General features: G+C 46.7%; 2 protein-coding genes across 3 annotated transcripts in view; one reads left to right on the top strand and one right to left on the bottom strand.

The window, feature by feature from the left end:
• SIMC1 (SUMO interacting motifs containing 1) overlaps positions 1 to 7,720 on the bottom strand; it is a 345,516-nt gene extending 337,796 nt beyond the window's left edge. The window contains exon 1 of one of the 2 annotated variants that reach the window (XM_085618268.1): positions 7,440 to 7,720. In XM_085618268.1, coding sequence (XP_085474394.1) covers positions 7,440 to 7,547 — 108 coding nt within the window. In that variant the 5' untranslated portion in view covers positions 7,548 to 7,720. The remainder of the gene's footprint in view (positions 1 to 7,439) is intronic. The other variant, XM_085618267.1, reaches the window with a different exon arrangement.
• A 523-nt stretch (positions 7,721 to 8,243) lies between these two features.
• Positions 8,244 to 10,539, top strand: LOC146811225 (uncharacterized). Its single transcript, XM_085618266.1, has one exon. It carries the CDS (start codon positions 9,039 to 9,041, stop codon positions 10,527 to 10,529), a length of 1,491 nt encoding a protein of 496 aa, XP_085474392.1. The 5' UTR covers positions 8,244 to 9,038; the 3' UTR covers positions 10,530 to 10,539.
• The last annotated feature ends 6,444 nt before the right edge of the window (positions 10,540 to 16,983 follow it).

Here is a 16,983-nt window from a genome sequence, read left to right as displayed (position 1 = left end):
CAAGGAGGATCAGCATTGCATTCCCTCCCCTGTCCACGGCCTCTCTGATTTCCTCAGTCGATTTTAGTAGCGCCAGCTCAGTGCTATGTAGGGCTCTAAACCCATATTGTGAAGGATCTAAAGAGTTATTAAGATGGAGGAAGTCACTGAGTTGACTATTCATTGCTTTTTCCAGCACCTTGGCTGGCAAAGGAAGTCTGGAATTAGGTCGATAGTTGTTTGGATCGGTTGGATCCAAAGACTGCTTTTTCAAAAGAGGAAGAACCGAGGCTTTTTTCCAAAGTTTTGGAAAGATCCCAGATAAGAAGGTATCATTAAGTAGGGAAGTTAATGCCGTACAAATAATATCAGCAATCTGTTTAATGATCCACGCTGGACAAGGATCATTCGGTGCGCCGGATTTAATGCCATTAAGCATTTTCAGTGTATCACATTTCTACAAAGGAGTAAAACGATCCAAGGTTATGTCCATAGGACAAAGGCTTTCCAATTTGTTTACATTCAGACCGGTCTGATTTTTATTAATTAGTCCCGAAAGAGATGAAAATATCGTCTCTATTTTGGATTTTAAAAAAATCAGCAATTTTATAGCAGAAATTCGGGGCAGCGTGATTTTTAGACATATTGGGCTTAGATAACTTAATAACCGTTTTAAAAAGTTCAGTAGAATTGGATTGAGCCTTAGTTATTTGTGACGAAAAATATTCTTTTTTGGCTGCCCTGAGAGTTTGTTTATAGTTGGACATGGCAGTTTTAAACTCCTTTTTGTCAGGCTCTGCATAGTTTTTGCGCCATTTTCTTTCAGCATGTTTGCAGATCAATTTCTTGGCCTTAAGTTCTCCTGAATACCAAGGTGCAGTAGGGGTAGTCCGTTTAGGGATTCATTTTTTAGGGGGCACTAGCTGTTCGCATGCATTGGCAAGCCATCTATTATAAAGAGTCGTTGCTTCTTCAATATCCTGCGAGGGCATATACTTACTTAGTAAGTGACCATTCCAAATTTGTAATGTCCAATTTACCCCGGGCTCTGGTGATAACTTCCTTAACCTGCTTGGGGCCTGAGCTATGGGCAGACGAGCTCTTTAGCTCAAACTTGATCACAAAGTGATCTGACCACGTGATTGGAAGAACTGAAATATTGACAAGATCCTTATTATCAGAGTATATGCCATCTAAAGTGTGACCCTTTACATGTGGAGGACGGGTTACCAGTTGTTCCAGGCCTCCTATGGCCATAATTTGTTCTAATCTGAAAGTATCAGCGTCACTAAGTTTTTCCAAGTGGAAATTAAAATCTCCCAGTATTGTGAACACCCTTCTTCTAGCAGCAAACTCAATGAATCTAAAAAGCCACTTTTCGAGCCCGGTGGGCGGTAAAGTAGAATGCCTTTAAAAGAATTGTGCGAAGCAGAATATATATTATATTAAAGGTAGGAGCTTCGCACATCTGATCAGAGGCGGGAGCAAAGTTTGGGGTAAGTGACTCGTGATAAATCACCGCAAGCCCCCCCCCCCCCTTTTTCTGTACTCGATCAAGAGTGTGACAGTGAAAGCCAGGTGGGACAGCTTTGACCAAATCTGGGCCAGATGAGCCATCTAACCATGTCTCCGTGATGAATGCCAATTTAACATTGTGTTCTTCTAATAGAAGAGCACATTCCATAGAATGTTTCACCAAGGAACTGGCATTAAATAACATACATTTCAGCGAATCTTCGTTTCTGCCACCTATTTTATTGCCCCATGTAGTTCTCAGACCACCAATTGGTAGGTTTAACAGTATCGGAAGAGATAACTGACAGCTGGTACACAAAGAACCCCCTCTACTTTCATGATAATTATCCGGAGACATTCTGGGACATTGTACAGACTTGTCAGCCTGATTAATCATATGTAGTTCCCTACCAGTGTACTGAAGTCTTTTAATAAAATAATGATCAGGGGGACGGGCTCTGCGCCCGGGCAGAGCGCGGACGGGCGCAGACGGGCTTGCCTTGGGGGCGCCTTTGGAACATCCGCTGCGCAGGCACGTCAACATGTTGATTAAATAGGTTGGGAAGAACACTAGACCGCTAACCTGGTGGAAGTAGCGTTCCCCCCGGGCTTGAGATACAGTGCAGAGTGCTTATCAGTGTCACAAGTTGCCTCGCATCCACAAGTTAAAATATAAAAGTATTAAAATTCAGTTTTGTACACATTTAAAAAGATCACCAGAAAAACAAATGTACCACCTACAGTGTTACCGGCGAGCATTGAACGCAGCTTCGCACGGTGATTCAGTGCTGCGCGGGCGCGTCAGCGTGTTGGATAAATAGGTTGGGAAGAACACAAGACCGGAAACAAGCATCCTGGGACCGGTTTCAGGGTATGTCACCCTTCTTCAGCCAGGCTAACTTGAATCCAGTGGCACAGTGAGCAAGGGACCCACGTCTGGGCATACACATCCCACTTAGGGCGAAAAGTGTTACAGTAAACAAATGATGGACGGAATGCTGACAATGCAAACATCCTCCCCCAGTCAAGAGATCTGGGTTAAATCCATCGTTCTTTTGCCCACTACACCACCCCAGTTTAGACATGGCCATATGCAAATCAGTCTTGACCCTGTGCCTCATGGGTACAGTCCAGCCCGAACTGCCAAGCCATGTCTTCCCTGGACCGGAATCAAGCATCCTAGGACCGGTTTCTGGCTATCAGCCGTCATCAGCCAGGATAGCTTGACTCCAGTGGCGTAGTGAGCACGGGTCCCACGTCTGGGAATACCCATCCCACTTAGGGCGAAAAGCGTTACAACAAACAAATGATGGACGGAATGCTGACAATGCATACATTCTCCCCCAGTCAAGAGATCTGGGTTAAATCCATCGTTCTTTTGCCCACTACGCCACCCCAGTTTAGACCCAGCCATATGCAAATTAGTCTTGACCCTGTGCCTCATGGGAACAGTCCAGACCGAACTGCAAGGCCAGGTCCTCCCTGGACCGGAAACAAGCATCCTGGGACCGATTTCAGGGTATGTCACCCTTCTTCAGCAAGGCTAGCTTGAATCCAGTGGCACAGTGAGCAATGGACCCACGTCTGGGCATACCCATCCCACTTAGGGCGAAAAGTGTTGCAGCAAACACTTTGCTCAGACGTGGGTCCCGTGGAATCAAGCTATCCTGGCTGCAGAGGGGTGAAACCCCGAAACCGGTCCTAGGATGCTTGTTTCCAGTCCAGGGAGAACCTGGCTTGGCAGTTCGGGCTGGACTGTACCCATGAGGCACAGGGTCAAGACTGATTTGCATATGGCTGGGTTCAAACTGGAACGGCATGGTGAGCAAAAAAAAAGATGGATTTAGGCCCAGATCTCTCTACTGCGGTGAATGTATGACATTGTTCTGCACTCTGACCATCAACTGTTGTTTTTACATATTTAACTGTGTCATGATGGTTATTGTAGTTTAGTTGTTTCACTTACTAATGAGTTGCTGATAATAAAGGAAAGAAGCACGCACCATCCTATTCTCCGGTCATACAGTTGCCTAAGAAATCAATTTTTAAGCTCTGTAATTACACTTTCATGTGAACGAATTGTACGACTTGCATATCCATTGTTAATGCGCAAAGATTACTGCATCTCGCGTCTGGCTGCTAAGCCATTTTCATGTTGTTTACTGAAGGAAGGCTGGTGTTCTATTACAACTCAGTAAATGAGCAGTGACAAAGCCAGTCTCACATATCAGAGGTATTGGCTTTGTCGATATTTTTTAGCCATGTTGTACAGCAGCACAGCTGCTCCCTGGCATGGCGGAAAGTAAAACAAGCATTGGCATAGCCAATAGGTCTCGCCTTTGGGACCATAAAAGTGTTTAGCCATGCAACACTTGATGTTGCACCAAGGATATTGTGCTGGATAACTAAATACTTATAAGGCCCCAAAGGCGAGACCTATTTGCTATGCCAATGCTTGTTTATTTGTGACTCCCACTGCGAGTCAATGAAATGTGAAACAGGTTTGACTAATGACTGAAGTCATTTATTCGTGAAGAGTGACGTGGGTGCACGGAGCCCTAAGCCCCTGTAATCTCAGAAAAGAGGAAAGCTAAGGCTGCTGTGGAGGTAGGAGCCGCTGCAACGTTCCGTGATTCTGGGCAATTTTCTTCAAATTCACAAACAATTTTACTTCGGTTTACTGCGTTCTAGAAAGAAGTCTCTATGGCATTAATTCAGGGCACACTGTATGTGTGCCAGTGGTTCGCACTAGCACCAAGCTGGGAGAACACTAAAGAATCAAAACATATCGGTGTAACAGAATTATCTGTGCTCAAAGCAACAAGACTATCAGCTCAGTGGGCTAATGCAGGCACTGCGTGGAGGATCAAAAACACATGGGGGACGAGGGGCTGATACCACGGAGAGTGGAGGGAGAGAGTTTGACAACAAGGACAGTGGGAGGGCGGCCTACAGGAGAGGGACTGCAGAGGCATGCTGAAAACTAAATAAACAGTCATCATTCTGCGATTCTCATGCACAAAAGAGTAGCATAGTGGGCACGGGTAACAACTTTTGCGCACCAGCTTCATTTCCCGGATGGCTGCTTAGTCTTCTTTTTTTAAGGCATTCCCCTTTATTTGCATATTCATGAGACTTCTTTAAGTGAAGTTTATTTGCATGCTATAATAGCAATGCAAAATTACCTTTAGTAAAAATAGTTAATTTAGTAATAACATTTTACACTATGTATATTTATATACCGACTTCTTTTAATCTAATAAAATAAGTTGAAAAACATGCACTCTTGTCCAGTGCTTAAGAAAAAAAGTTGGGCTTAAATAAAAAAAAAAAAAAAAAAAAAAAAAAGGGAGCAATGAAATGACATAAATAATGCATCCTTGCACCAGTGCAGGACTTTAAGTGAACCGGGTACTCACAGTTATCAGACACAGTAGTAATTAAAAATGGACATTGAAATGGGTCCCTTGCAGGCCCTATTTTCATGTCCTTAACTTAACTGGCAAATAACACTGATTGATTTCTGAACAATGAATGTAAAAAACATTATGTAATCCAGGTCAGTGATTTAGTTTGTTTATATTTCACGTGTTACTTCATCTTGCATCTCCTAAACATGTTAGCTATTTCCAGGTTGTTGTATTCCTTTTCTGTACATGGAGTGTATTACTCTTATATAGATCAAACTTTGTACTGAGTCACCTCCTGGCATTATTAATGGCCACGACTGAGCGCTCAGGAGCTGTGGCTTAAGGTAGTGGAAGTTTTTCACAGTCGGTCAGAAAGGTGTTCAGAATACATGGTCATCCAATTCTTGGCCTCCCTGCAGAGCAATGGTCATTTACTCCACTTTCGATTGTGATTCTGTGCAAATATGTATAATCGAGGTACAGAGTTGTAATAATATTGACAAGGCGAAAGTAAAAGAAAACGCAGTGCTTACATGTAAATTGGTGCTTTGTATGTTTGGGGGTGGTGACGTTAAGGGTATGCAAGGAAGTGCAATCAGGAAAAAGTGAAAATAGAGTGCTGAAGAGGAAAGAGATAAGGTGTAAGATAGGCAGATGGACGATTTGTGGACAGAAAAAAAGGGTTAAATGTCTAACACGGAGTGAACATAACAGGAGTGACTGAGACACTGAAGACCACTGTCCCCTCCACAGGTTGCAGTTATGTTTAATTCATAGTTCCACAATTTCAAAATTGAAATATCATTTACAACAAAATCATTGTTATTACTCATTTATCTTAAACAGCAAGCAGCCATTGGCTAAGCCATTAGGTATGTGTTACGTATCTGGATGCAATAACAGAAAACTCAGAGAGAAACCAAAATACTGGTCACGCGGCACTCTATGAAAATCACAGACTTTTAGTTTACGTGTTTAAGCCACACCCTTGAATAAATGGGCTATGCTAATTTTAGCGATGCTGCTACTTTTTCCATCTCACTTAAAACTTTGCTCCAGGAGAGGGACAAAGAGAAAGGAAACCTACAGTAGCTCACCAATATGAAAGCAAATAAGGGTGACAATGAAACCACCCTGTAGCAAGCAATTGGAGGTCTCCAAGCCCACTGTTAGAAAACAAAAGGTCTCAGAGAGACTGCACAATCGCGGTTTTGGCGAAACCTAACACCAAAAAAAGAGACTGGACTTATTGTTCTTGCGGATTAAATTAAGTTCTTCTGACAACAGGTTTTGTGAGTTTTCTGTTCTGGGGGCGGGTGAGTGTTGGTATTCACGCAGAACGCGCTTTAAGGGAAGGGCGTTACCAGGGCTTTAAGTGGGCCGGGTCTCACCGGGTCTGAGCACCGGCAGTTTTTTTTTTTAAGGAGGCCTCGAAACGGGTCTCTATCGGGCTCTGTTTTCTGCCCTGACACAAGCGGTCCGTTTTTTCCCCCGAACTGCAGTGACAGCACAGGCACATCGATGTGTGCTGCTCACACTGCTCACTAGCGGAGAAGTTACGCATAATGTCATGCCAGGTGAGCGTTGTAGGGGAAGGGAAATCCTTTAAAGAGTAATTTCTCTCTGGATTTCCCTTCTCTTTTTGAAACTCAGGAGCAGCAACATTGTCGTGGTGTCACCAGGGCGTTAAGAGAAAGCTTTCTCAATATTCTAGATCACCAGCCATAGTCACTGCTTATTTATCTTATGCAACTAACAACCACTGACAAAGCCAATAGTCCTGACTTGTTGTAGGCATGTTGTTACTTGTTGTATCATATATGTGGATGCAATGACAAACAGCAAAATACAAGTCGGGCGGCACACTATGCTAAGTACAGATTTTTTTGCTTACCTGTTTTTAAGCCACGCCCTTAATGACATTGGCCACGCCCCTTTGAGAGACCCCCCAGTTTTTTCATCCCACTTAAAGCCCTGGGCGTTACATAAAAAGGCTCCTATTGATTGGGTCGGGCACCGGCAGCTTTCTTTCTGGAGGGAGTGAAGGTGTACTTCGAGATATGGTTCTCCCAAAGAGGCTCACTTGAATGTTGTTGCCCTTTGTGAATTAGGTTTACCCTAAAGGAGGGACTGGAAAAGACTCGCCTAGTCAGCACTACGTGGAGATGAGCTGGGGGAGAAGATCACCTGGCCAAGGGGCATCCTGGGGGGAAGCTGTACAGAAAGGCTTTCTTATTTGGGATATTTTGAGAATTCTGTCCGTGAAATAGGCTCTCTAGGACACCTGCGGGGGCCGTGGGGCGCACTGGACATTCCCAAATGCTCCACTATTGAGGTAGGACCTGGGTGTCCCAGGAGGAAGTTCATCTGGTTAGAGGGTCTCTGGGGATAACACTCTCCTTTGCGGTGGAAGCACTAATTTGGGGAAGGTAGGTGGGCTCTCTCTCTTCACTTAGGGTCACTCCTGGATACTGTATGTCACGTGCGCCTTCCCTACTCTGAAGTGCCGTTCCGTGCCCCTTCCTCGGAACTCACCTCAAGGGCCGGGCTGAAGCTGGTCCCAACACTCCTCCGCCTCTTCCGAGAGCGGCCGACCTCTTCTTCCTCCTCCTCTCCGTCCGAGATGACTATCACCTGGTCCATTGCCCTGGAGTACAGCCCGCATCCCAAGCACTGAGCCTGGCAGACCTTGTTGTGGAACTAACACTTCCGGGTGCGGCCGAAGCCAGGCTGAAGCAATCTATCCCGGAGCCAGTCCATAGTAATCAGCCCTCATAGAGTGGAGTTCAGCCGTGCAGGAAAACGCGATCCAATCCATACCCCTTGAAGTAATCTATCCCAGAGAATCGTAGCCAGACAGAATTAATCTATCACAGAAAGGACCCGGCGTTGAGCATTTATAGGTCGGACTTGACAGCGCTGTTAAGGGAATGTTCACGTGATCAATACAAAAACGCTTTGAGCGGCGTAGCTGGAGAGAGGAGTTGGCTGTGATGATTCTATTACAGGACCGGAGGCTTCGTATTATGCTTCGCTTTCTATTTATTGCTACTCACAGCAGCCAATGAAAACTTGTGTTATATGAAAAAACAACAACATTTCTCATGATGCATATATCACATCACTTCCTGCAGGGCCCCATAAGAGCCAGCCGCACCGGAACTAGTCCTCTTTCTTTGCTGCTCACGCAGACAGTTAAGTTGAAAGCTCCGTTTGTGCATTTTGTTATATTAACCCCTTCCATGCTCATGACGGAACGGTTCCGTCATGAGCATCGGTTGAGCTGTGCTCATGACGGAACCGTTCCGTCATGGCCCCGCCCGCGCTCGAACCCTTCAGCACCGCGGGGGAATCCGCGCAGCGCTGAAGGGGTTAACGATATGCTGTGTGATTATACTATGATGTTGGTTTATTGACGGTGTTCCACTGTTGTTTGGTTGGCATAGCGACTGTTTTCAGCTGTTCTAAGGGATGTCAGGATCGCGTTGCGATCGCTTGGTGAGTGCGCATTTGTGACTCTACCCTTCTGTTGTGTCGGATCAGCGCGTGGCGGCGCTTGGTGATCCCCGCTGCGTGCGGCAGGCTTTGCGGTCGATTGTGCTTGTGGCGCTAATGCGCACATTCAAATCTGGGCACTGGTAACGCGGCGCTCGGCCGCTTCATTGTTCCGCTCAGCGCGTATGCGCTGCAGCGCGTATTGGCACACGGTACCGCCCCGCCTTCGGTGGGTATAAATTCATGGTTTTTGTGGCGCTGAGGCTCCCCTGATATGCCTATGACGCCTGGAGCCGGCTAGTTAGTTTGTTTCGCTTTCGATCGCGTTCCCACGTGCGTAGCCCAATTTGGTTGTTTTTAGTAGGATTTGGGCTACGCACGTCGAAACTGCCCGACTACTTTCGGTTTTAGGCATTTAGGTTGTTTTTTCGTGAGAAGAGCACTGCTGACGCCTGGCTGGCTGCAAAAACGACCTGGGCCTGGAGGGAGCACACCTCCTGGGATTTAAATTTGCTCTTTGGCTCCACTACGCCCTGAGGGCTGTAACAATCTCTCTACAGCTGTTGCTGAGGAGCTAGGTACCGGTGCTGTGTGCTGTGGGTTGGCTCCCCCCTTGGATTATCCCTCCTGCTATTGCTTATGAGTACATACCGCTACAAGTGTGGTTCCACGATGGATACGTGGGTGCATTATGAGGAGGATGACACCTTGTATGAGGAGGAGGTAGGAGGTCCTGCCATTGAAGACAATATTGTTGAGGCCCTGGATGCTTCTGTCCAGGAGTCGGTCAGCAAGGCCCTAGAGAAAGCAGTCCCGGGGACTGTACAACAAGCTCTGGCGACGGCTTTAAAACCCATCACTAAGCAGCTGGAGAGGTTTGCAAAGAAGCATGGCTTCCCTAAACAAACAGAGGGGACGTCAGGTGACTCCCGGGGTCTGTCTTGGCCGCATTCAGAGTCCTACGAGGCGCTTCCGCGTCCGAATCGAGAGCGTGAGAAGGTTCAGGACACTGACACAGAGTCTACGTCCACCTCCTCTGACACCCCGGATGACTCCCCTCCTAAAAAGAAGTCCAGGAAGACTAAGCATGCGGAGCCTTCCCCGCCGGCTCCTACACTCTTTACTTTCAATCCCGCAGATATTGTGCACCCCAGATCATCGGACTGGTTACCGGCTCCGGAGGTGGCTGCGTACTTGCACGAGAACTTACGCAAGGGGTTTGATAAGGAGGTACGCAGTAGGCTAAAATCAGAATGCCCAAGACCGGACCTCTCAGACAAAGTGGCGGAGACGCCGGACATTGACCCCAGCATGCTAACGTTTCTGAAAAAGTTCGCCAAGGATCCCAAGAAAGGGATTGATCGCGCTTGGCGGGGTTGCCAAGACCAGCTCCTAGACGTGGTCGGGCCCCTGGCAAAAATTTTGGAGATGGCCCTGGAGGCGCAGGAATCAGGGAGTACGATTGACCCCCACGTGCTAGCAGGCTGGACCCAACGGGCTATCTGCTTGTTAGGGAATGCCAACTGCGCGATATCTACAGAGCGCAGGAAATCGATATTAATGCGGATGGATGCCAACCTTACTGAGCTGGCCGCGTCGGAACCTGGACCGTTGGCGGACGGGAACCTCTTTGGTGACCGATTTGTTAAGGACGTTGCGAAGTATGTGGGCACGTTCACTACCCTGGACAAGGCTCAAGCAGGGATCAAGCGCGTATTTCACGCCGGTGTTTTCAATAGGGCCGGACGAGGGCGGGGACGCTCGTTTGGCCGTCAGCACTCCCAAGGTCCCCAGCGAGGAGATTTCGGACGCGGCAGGGGTGACTGGGACTCCACCCGTGGTGGCACTTTCTACCCCACCAGACAGCGCTTCAACAAGCGGCGCTTTAACAAAGGCTCCTACCGTGGAGGATTCCAAGCCGCCGATTCCTCAGGTGAGCGCTCCAGATTTACTTCCTCTTCCCTTGGGGGGGCGTATTCGGTTTTTCTTTCACAATTGGGCTCAGATATCACAAGACGCTTGGGTACTACAGACTGTTCAAGGGTTCCACCTAGAGTTTTTTCAGACGCCCCGTCAGGTACAGCGCCCCAGGCAGCTTTCTTTTTTCCCAACTCGAGTGCGATTTTATAGATTCAGAAATAGACGCATTGCTGCAGAAACGTGCGATAGCTCCTTGCAAAGAGGGCCCTCGCGGTTTCTGCAGCAATATTTTTCTGGTACAGAAGAAAGGAGGCGGTTTCAGGTTGGTACTCAATTTGAAGGATTTCAACCACTTTCTGACTTACAAACATTTCAAGATGGAGGGCATCCATCTGTTGGCGGATTTACTGAAACAAGGGGACTGGTTGGTCCGTCTGGACCTGAAGGACGCTTATCTGTCCGTTCCCATATATCGTCCCTACCGCAGATTTCTTCAGTTTCAATGGCGGAACCGGTGGTACGAGTATTTGGTCCTTCCTTTTGGACTTTCCTCAGCACCGTGGTGCTTCACCAAGGTGCTGAAGCCGGTCGTGGCCTACCTCAGAGAACAAGGGGTTCGCATGATTGTCTACTTGGACGACATGCTCATTATGGCGCAATCTCCAGAGCTAGTGGCTCGGCATCTGCGCATGACCATTCATATTTTGCAGAACCTGGGGTTCGTGATCAACGAACCGAAATCAGTCCTCTCTCCCACGCAGACGATAGACTTTCTGGGGTTCGTCATAAATTCTCAGACGGCCCAGCTCTGCCTTCCGAGCTCCAAGCTACGAGATATCAAGAAGGAGCTACGCTCGTTCCTGTCCAAACAGATGGTCTCGCTCAGGGGGATTGCCCGCATAGTGGGCCTCCTTGCGTCATCCATTCAGGCGATATTCCCGGGCCCCCTGCACTACAGGGCCCTTCAACGCCTAAAGATCCAACACTTACAGAAGGGCCTTTCTTACACAGACGTAGTCCCTCTTACCCAGGAGGTGAGGGAGGAGATGCAATGGTGGTTGGCCCACGTCGAGTCATGGAACGGCAGAGCAATCTTCGGCTCGTTGCCAGAGGTGGTCATAGAGTCCGACGCCAGCCGTTGGGGTTGGGGAGCGCGCTGCGGAAATATTTCCACAGGGTGACGGTGGTCCCTGGAAGAGTTAAATCTTCACATAAATTGTCTAGAGCTCCTCGCGGGATCCTTTGCGATCCGGACGTTGGCCCCCCGGCAGATCTCATGTTGCATCCTTCTTCGGATGGACAACGTGTCGGCAGTCCGATACATCAACAAATTGGGGGGCACGAGGTCCTCGATGCTGGTGGAGATAGCGAAAGCCTTTTGGCATTACTGCCTGACCAACCAGATATCGGTGGTAGCGGAGTACATTCCGGGTCAGTCCAACGTGGTGCCGGATTGGAACTCTCGCCACCTCAGAGACTACAGCGACTGGCAACTTTGCCCACGAGTGGTTCACTGGTTACAGGAGGTTTGGGGACGCTGCGAGATCGACCTATTTGCTTCCAGGCTGAACCGTCAAATGACGCAGTTTTTCAGCTGGAGGCCGGACCCTCTGGCGCTGGCGACAGATGCCTTGGCACAGGAGTGGACTCAGCAGTTGAATTACGCGTTTCCACCGTTCATCCTCATTCCCCGAGTGTTCACTCAGGTGATGCGTCAGAGAGCGGAAGTGATACTGGTGACTCCCCTGTGGAAGTCGCAGCCTTGGTTCCCGTTGCTGATGGAGGCGAGTTGCGACTTCCCCAGGCGGATCCCTTGGTCCTCGACCATGCCCCAGGGCCCTCAGGGGGAGACACACCCGATGGTGCTATCGGGGCACCTGACCCTGATGGCCTGGAGACTTTCAGGCAGCGTTGGCAAATGCCAGGATTTTCGGACCAGGCTGCGAGCTTTATCAATCAAGCGTGGGCCCCCTCTACCAGGAAACGATATTCTTCAGCCTGGGGATGCTGGGTTCGTTGGTGCATGGGACAACATGTGGATCCCGTGGGGGCAGGATTACCCTATATTGTAAATTTTCTTTCGGAGAAGGCGTCGCAGGGTTTAGCCTACCGCTCGGTTAATAACTTCCGCTCCGCCATCTCGGCAGGCCATTCTCAGATCGAGGGCAAGCCTGTCGGGATGCATCCTTTAATCTGCAAACTCCTAAAGGGCATTAGAGTAGCCAATCCACCCAAACCAAAGTATTCCTCTTTGTGGGACGTCTCGCTGGTTCTGTCCCTCTTCAATACTTGGCCGGACAACAATATGTTGTCCAGGAAACAGTTGTCGGCCAAACTGACCATGTTACTTTGTCTAGCGGCTTGCAGACGTTCCTCGAATGTTAAAGCGCTCGATATTACAGGTAGAGTATTTACTCCGGAGGGAGTTTCGTTTAATATCACGTCTAGGACTAAGACCTTGTCACGTAGTGTGGATTATCATGCTTTTCCAGATAATGCTAAACTTTGTGTGGTTCAATGTCTCAAGACTTACGAAGAATGTACCAGGTCTCTCAGGCCTGATGGTGTAGTACAATTGTTAATAGCTCTGCAAAAACCGTATAAACCTGTTACTGCGGCTACCATAGCCCGATGGCTAAAAAATGTTATGCAAGAGGCAGGGGTGAATACCCAAGTGTTTGGTGCACATTCTGTTCGAGGCGCCATGGCCTCTAAGACTTTCATGCTGGGTTCTACGGTGCAAGATATCATGCGTTCTGCAGACTGGTCGTCTGAATCCACGTTTAAACAATTTTATTATAAACCGGTGGGTGATATATCCTCTGTTGTCTTTAATCAGCGTTAAACTAGCATAATACGAAGCCTCCGGTCCTGTAATAGAATCAAAAATTAGCTAGCATTCGCGCCAAGAATTTTCAATTCTATTAAGGACACGGAGGCGAGGATTATCCCACCCGGTTAAATTACTGTAATGTAATTTTTGCCCACCCGTATTGTATATACTCTGCTTTGACAGAAGTTACGGGTTGTTTATTTCTATTCTTTCAGGATCTGACATGAAGATGGATTGATCCGGTGTACAGAGTGGCGTGTTTCCCAGCTGGTCTGGTGTTCTTCCACGTTGGAAGCTGTTGTTGTTGAACTTCAATACTTGTTGAACTTTACTACTTATTGGACTTCTGTTCGGAGCAAAGAAAGAGGACTAGTTCCGGTGTGGCTGGCTCTTATGGGGCCCTGCAGGAAGTGATGTGATATATGCACCATGAGAAATGTTGTTGTTTTTTCATATAACACAAGTTTTCATTGGCTGCTGTGAGTAGCAATAAATAGAAAGAGAAGCATAATCCTCGCCTCCGTGTCCTTAATAGAATTGAAAATTCTTGGCGCGAATGCTAGCTAATTTTTGATTCCCCTAAATGCAGCATTTAGTTAAGCTCATGTTGTGTCGGCCAAAACTTGATGTTGAAGACATGGGCGTCCGCAGAAATTTTTCCATGGGGGGCAACATTTTAAACGTTTCCCCTTTTTTTCTGACTGCTTTCTCCATTCTCCTGCTTTTGTCCCGTTTGTTACTGCTTCCTCCCTCCATTTTTCTGAGTATTTTCTCATGCTTTTTGCCTTATTTTTACTGCTTTTTCCTTCCTTTCCACTCCCCCCGTTTTTCTGACTGCTTTCTCCTGCATTTGCCATGTTTTTACTGCTTTTTCCTTAGTCTCCCCCATTGTTCTGACTGTTTTTTCCTGCTTTTTTTGCCTTGTTTTTTTCCCTGCCTTTTCGTTCCTCCCCCCCACCCCCCATTTTTCTGACTCTTTCTGTCCTGATTTTTACCTTCCTCTCCTAAAGTCTCCTGTTTTCCACCACGTTTCAGAAAATGAAAAAAAAACAGGCAGGGTTTGCTGTAAAACATACAGGCTGTCAAAAAGCCCTAAAACTTCAAATTTTAAATAGTTTTAAATTAATCTATTGTTAGATCTGAACACGAAGCACAGGACAGAGAAGCTGCCTCTCTCGGAACTCTCTCTCCGTCTGACTTGAGAGGAGCCTGCGCAGTGTGCACTTGCTGGGGGCTAAGCAGGGCGGGGGCAGGTCGGAGTTAGACCATGATTGGTCCAGCTCTCTATTTGCATCATGTCAGGCAATTAGGCGATGTGGTAGTCAGCTATCATTAGTAGCGCTCAGCTAACCAATGACATTGCTGCCTGCCTCGCCTGCCTGCAATGCCGCCCGAGCCTCCTGGTGGCTGTCCCATATGATTGGTAGCTGAGCGCTATGCTAAATGTCATTGGTAGTACCATAGCACTCAGCTACCAATGACATGAGTCATGGGAAGCAATAATAACCAAAAAAAGAAAGCAGATAAAACTTCCTGGCAGTAGTGGCGCCCGAGTCACTTCAAACTGCGAAAAGTTTGGACAAATAAAAAGTTGCGGGAGCGCAGTTCATTTCAATTTCACCTCAGTGTCACTGAGTCACGGTGGTAGGGAAGCGAAAATATACCTAAGAAGCATCGGCCGGAATTGGGGTTTTGATGTTGTCCTTTAAAAGTCTCCTGTTCATCTCCTAAACTATATCCCGCCCGAGCATTTTAAACAACACCCATCAATGTTTTAGTAGATTCCCTTAAATGTGCACCAGTGGCAGAAATTCAGGGAAACTTTCTTAATCGTATACTTATGCAAGTTAGCTTTTATTTCCGCCAGCTAAACTTTAGCCACATAAAATGTACTGTTTCCTCCAGATGCATTCATAAAAGCTTTGCGTTATTATTAATCTGTTTAGCGATGCAAAATGTTTTCGGAGGTTGAAATATAACAAAAGATTAATGGCCGTGCTACCGGTGTAGTCGAGACGGCGTCCAGTTCAGATGCTTCCCTGCTTCTTTTGTATGTAGTGCTGCATACTTCACTTCTGCAGTTTCTAAGCGTGTACATAACAGATGCGACTATGTCACATTTTATGTCCGTTAATTTACCGATCTCGGAAGGAAGGCCGCCCCCTAATGACGATGATCGCCCCCTAATGACGATGATCATTTACAGCCACCTCCGCCGATTTTGCGGCGGGGTTTAGCTATTCCACTGCGCAATCGTTTCTTTGCTTTAAACAGTCTGGATTCTAACAACTGACTTAGCCCGGAGAGCCTTAAATCTATGGGTATGACTATTAACAATCGGGTTATTGAAACCACTATTGTTACCTTGGATCCGGAGCTAACTATGGTGGAGAGTCCTCCTGATAATGATTATAGGAGGTCACTCAGTGGAAATCAGAGGGAGGAAAATAATTCTGGCATAATTATTACCCTAGTTAGGACTAATACAGGGGGTGAAGGAATAATTTTAGCCAGCTGGAACGTTGCAGGATTGAAATCCAAGGAGAAGGTTCCGGGATGGCAATTTTTTTTTAACTCCTATGATATTGTTTGTCTCCAGGAGACGTGGTGTAGGGAAGAAATTAATTATGAGGTGTTTGCCTCATATAATTTGGTGGCAAAGGGTACTGGGTTGGGCAGAGCCAAAGGGGGTTTGTTGATATTAGTTTCAATCTATCGCCCAATTATAGTAAAAAGGTATCTAACAGTTGGTGAATATGCCCAGATTCTTTGGTTGGTAGAGGAACAAACCCGTAACATCCTATTGTTAAACTATTATAATAATATTTTTGATAGCTCTAGGGATGTAGTCGTCCGAGACCTGGCTAATGCCATTGGAAATCTACATTTAGAAGCCAATGTCTCTTTTGATTTTGTTTGGGTTGGGGACTTTAACATCCCATTATATGAACTGTCAACTGAAAAAGTTTGTGGATTTACTAATGATACGGGAGTGGATGATCTGCACTTCTGTCACAACAATTATGGAGATGTATTAAATTATTTTATGGGTTATGATTTAGAGATTTTAGGTCTCCCTAAAGAGGAATCAGGCCATATTATCCCTACTTTCAAGGGCCACCGTTCTTGTTCAGTTATTGACCATGTGATTGTCTCCCCTAATATTATTTCCTGCTTTGCTCCCCCCAGGATTGAAGTTACTGCTTTAAGCGATCATAATTGTATTATTCTGGAAACAACTCTCTGGGGTGATAGCCGTGTCACAACAGGCGCATCGGTTTCCAATATTGAACCGTGTAGACCAAATGGGGCCCGTTTGAGATGGGCAGGAGATAAAGCTAGTGATTTAATTGGCTATATTGTGAGGGATTGTCTGCTAAATATCAGTCTTATTTTTGATAATAGTACTGATGAAACACAGGTTTTAAATGCTTTTAAGGATATTAATAAAATTATTGAGGTTAGATTCACCAAATCAAGGCGTGGCCAGCGCAGTAATGTACCAAGATGGTTTGATCATTCGTGTACTCGTACACTAACTGTATTAAAACTTGTTCTTGCCAAAAGGCCTAGGGATACTAATTCTGTAATTAAATTAAGAACTGAATACAAGCTTGCCCTTAAGCAGAGGAAGAGCGAGCTACAGCAGCTGGCATGGGACTCTTTGAACCAAGCAGCTGAATTATCTAATGGTACCCTGTTCTGGGCTACTGTTAACTCTCCCTTTCTCAAAGTTGAGAATACTCCAATGTTAACCTCTAATGTTCCGAGTGATGGCTGGGTCGCCCATTTTTCAAACATTTTTGATTCTAATAGTTGTTTGGGCGCCTG

Source organism: Triturus cristatus, chromosome 7 (assembly GCF_964204655.1).
Source record: "Triturus cristatus chromosome 7, aTriCri1.1, whole genome shotgun sequence".
In the NCBI taxonomy this organism is placed as follows: Eukaryota; Metazoa; Chordata; class Amphibia; order Caudata; family Salamandridae; genus Triturus; species Triturus cristatus.
This window is presented reverse-complemented; position numbering and strand designations above follow the sequence as displayed.

Coding starts and splice junctions, on each gene's coding strand:
- LOC146811225 (XM_085618266.1), top strand. CDS start 9,039: ATGAGTACATACCGCTACAAGTGTGGTTCCACGATGGATACGTGGGTG.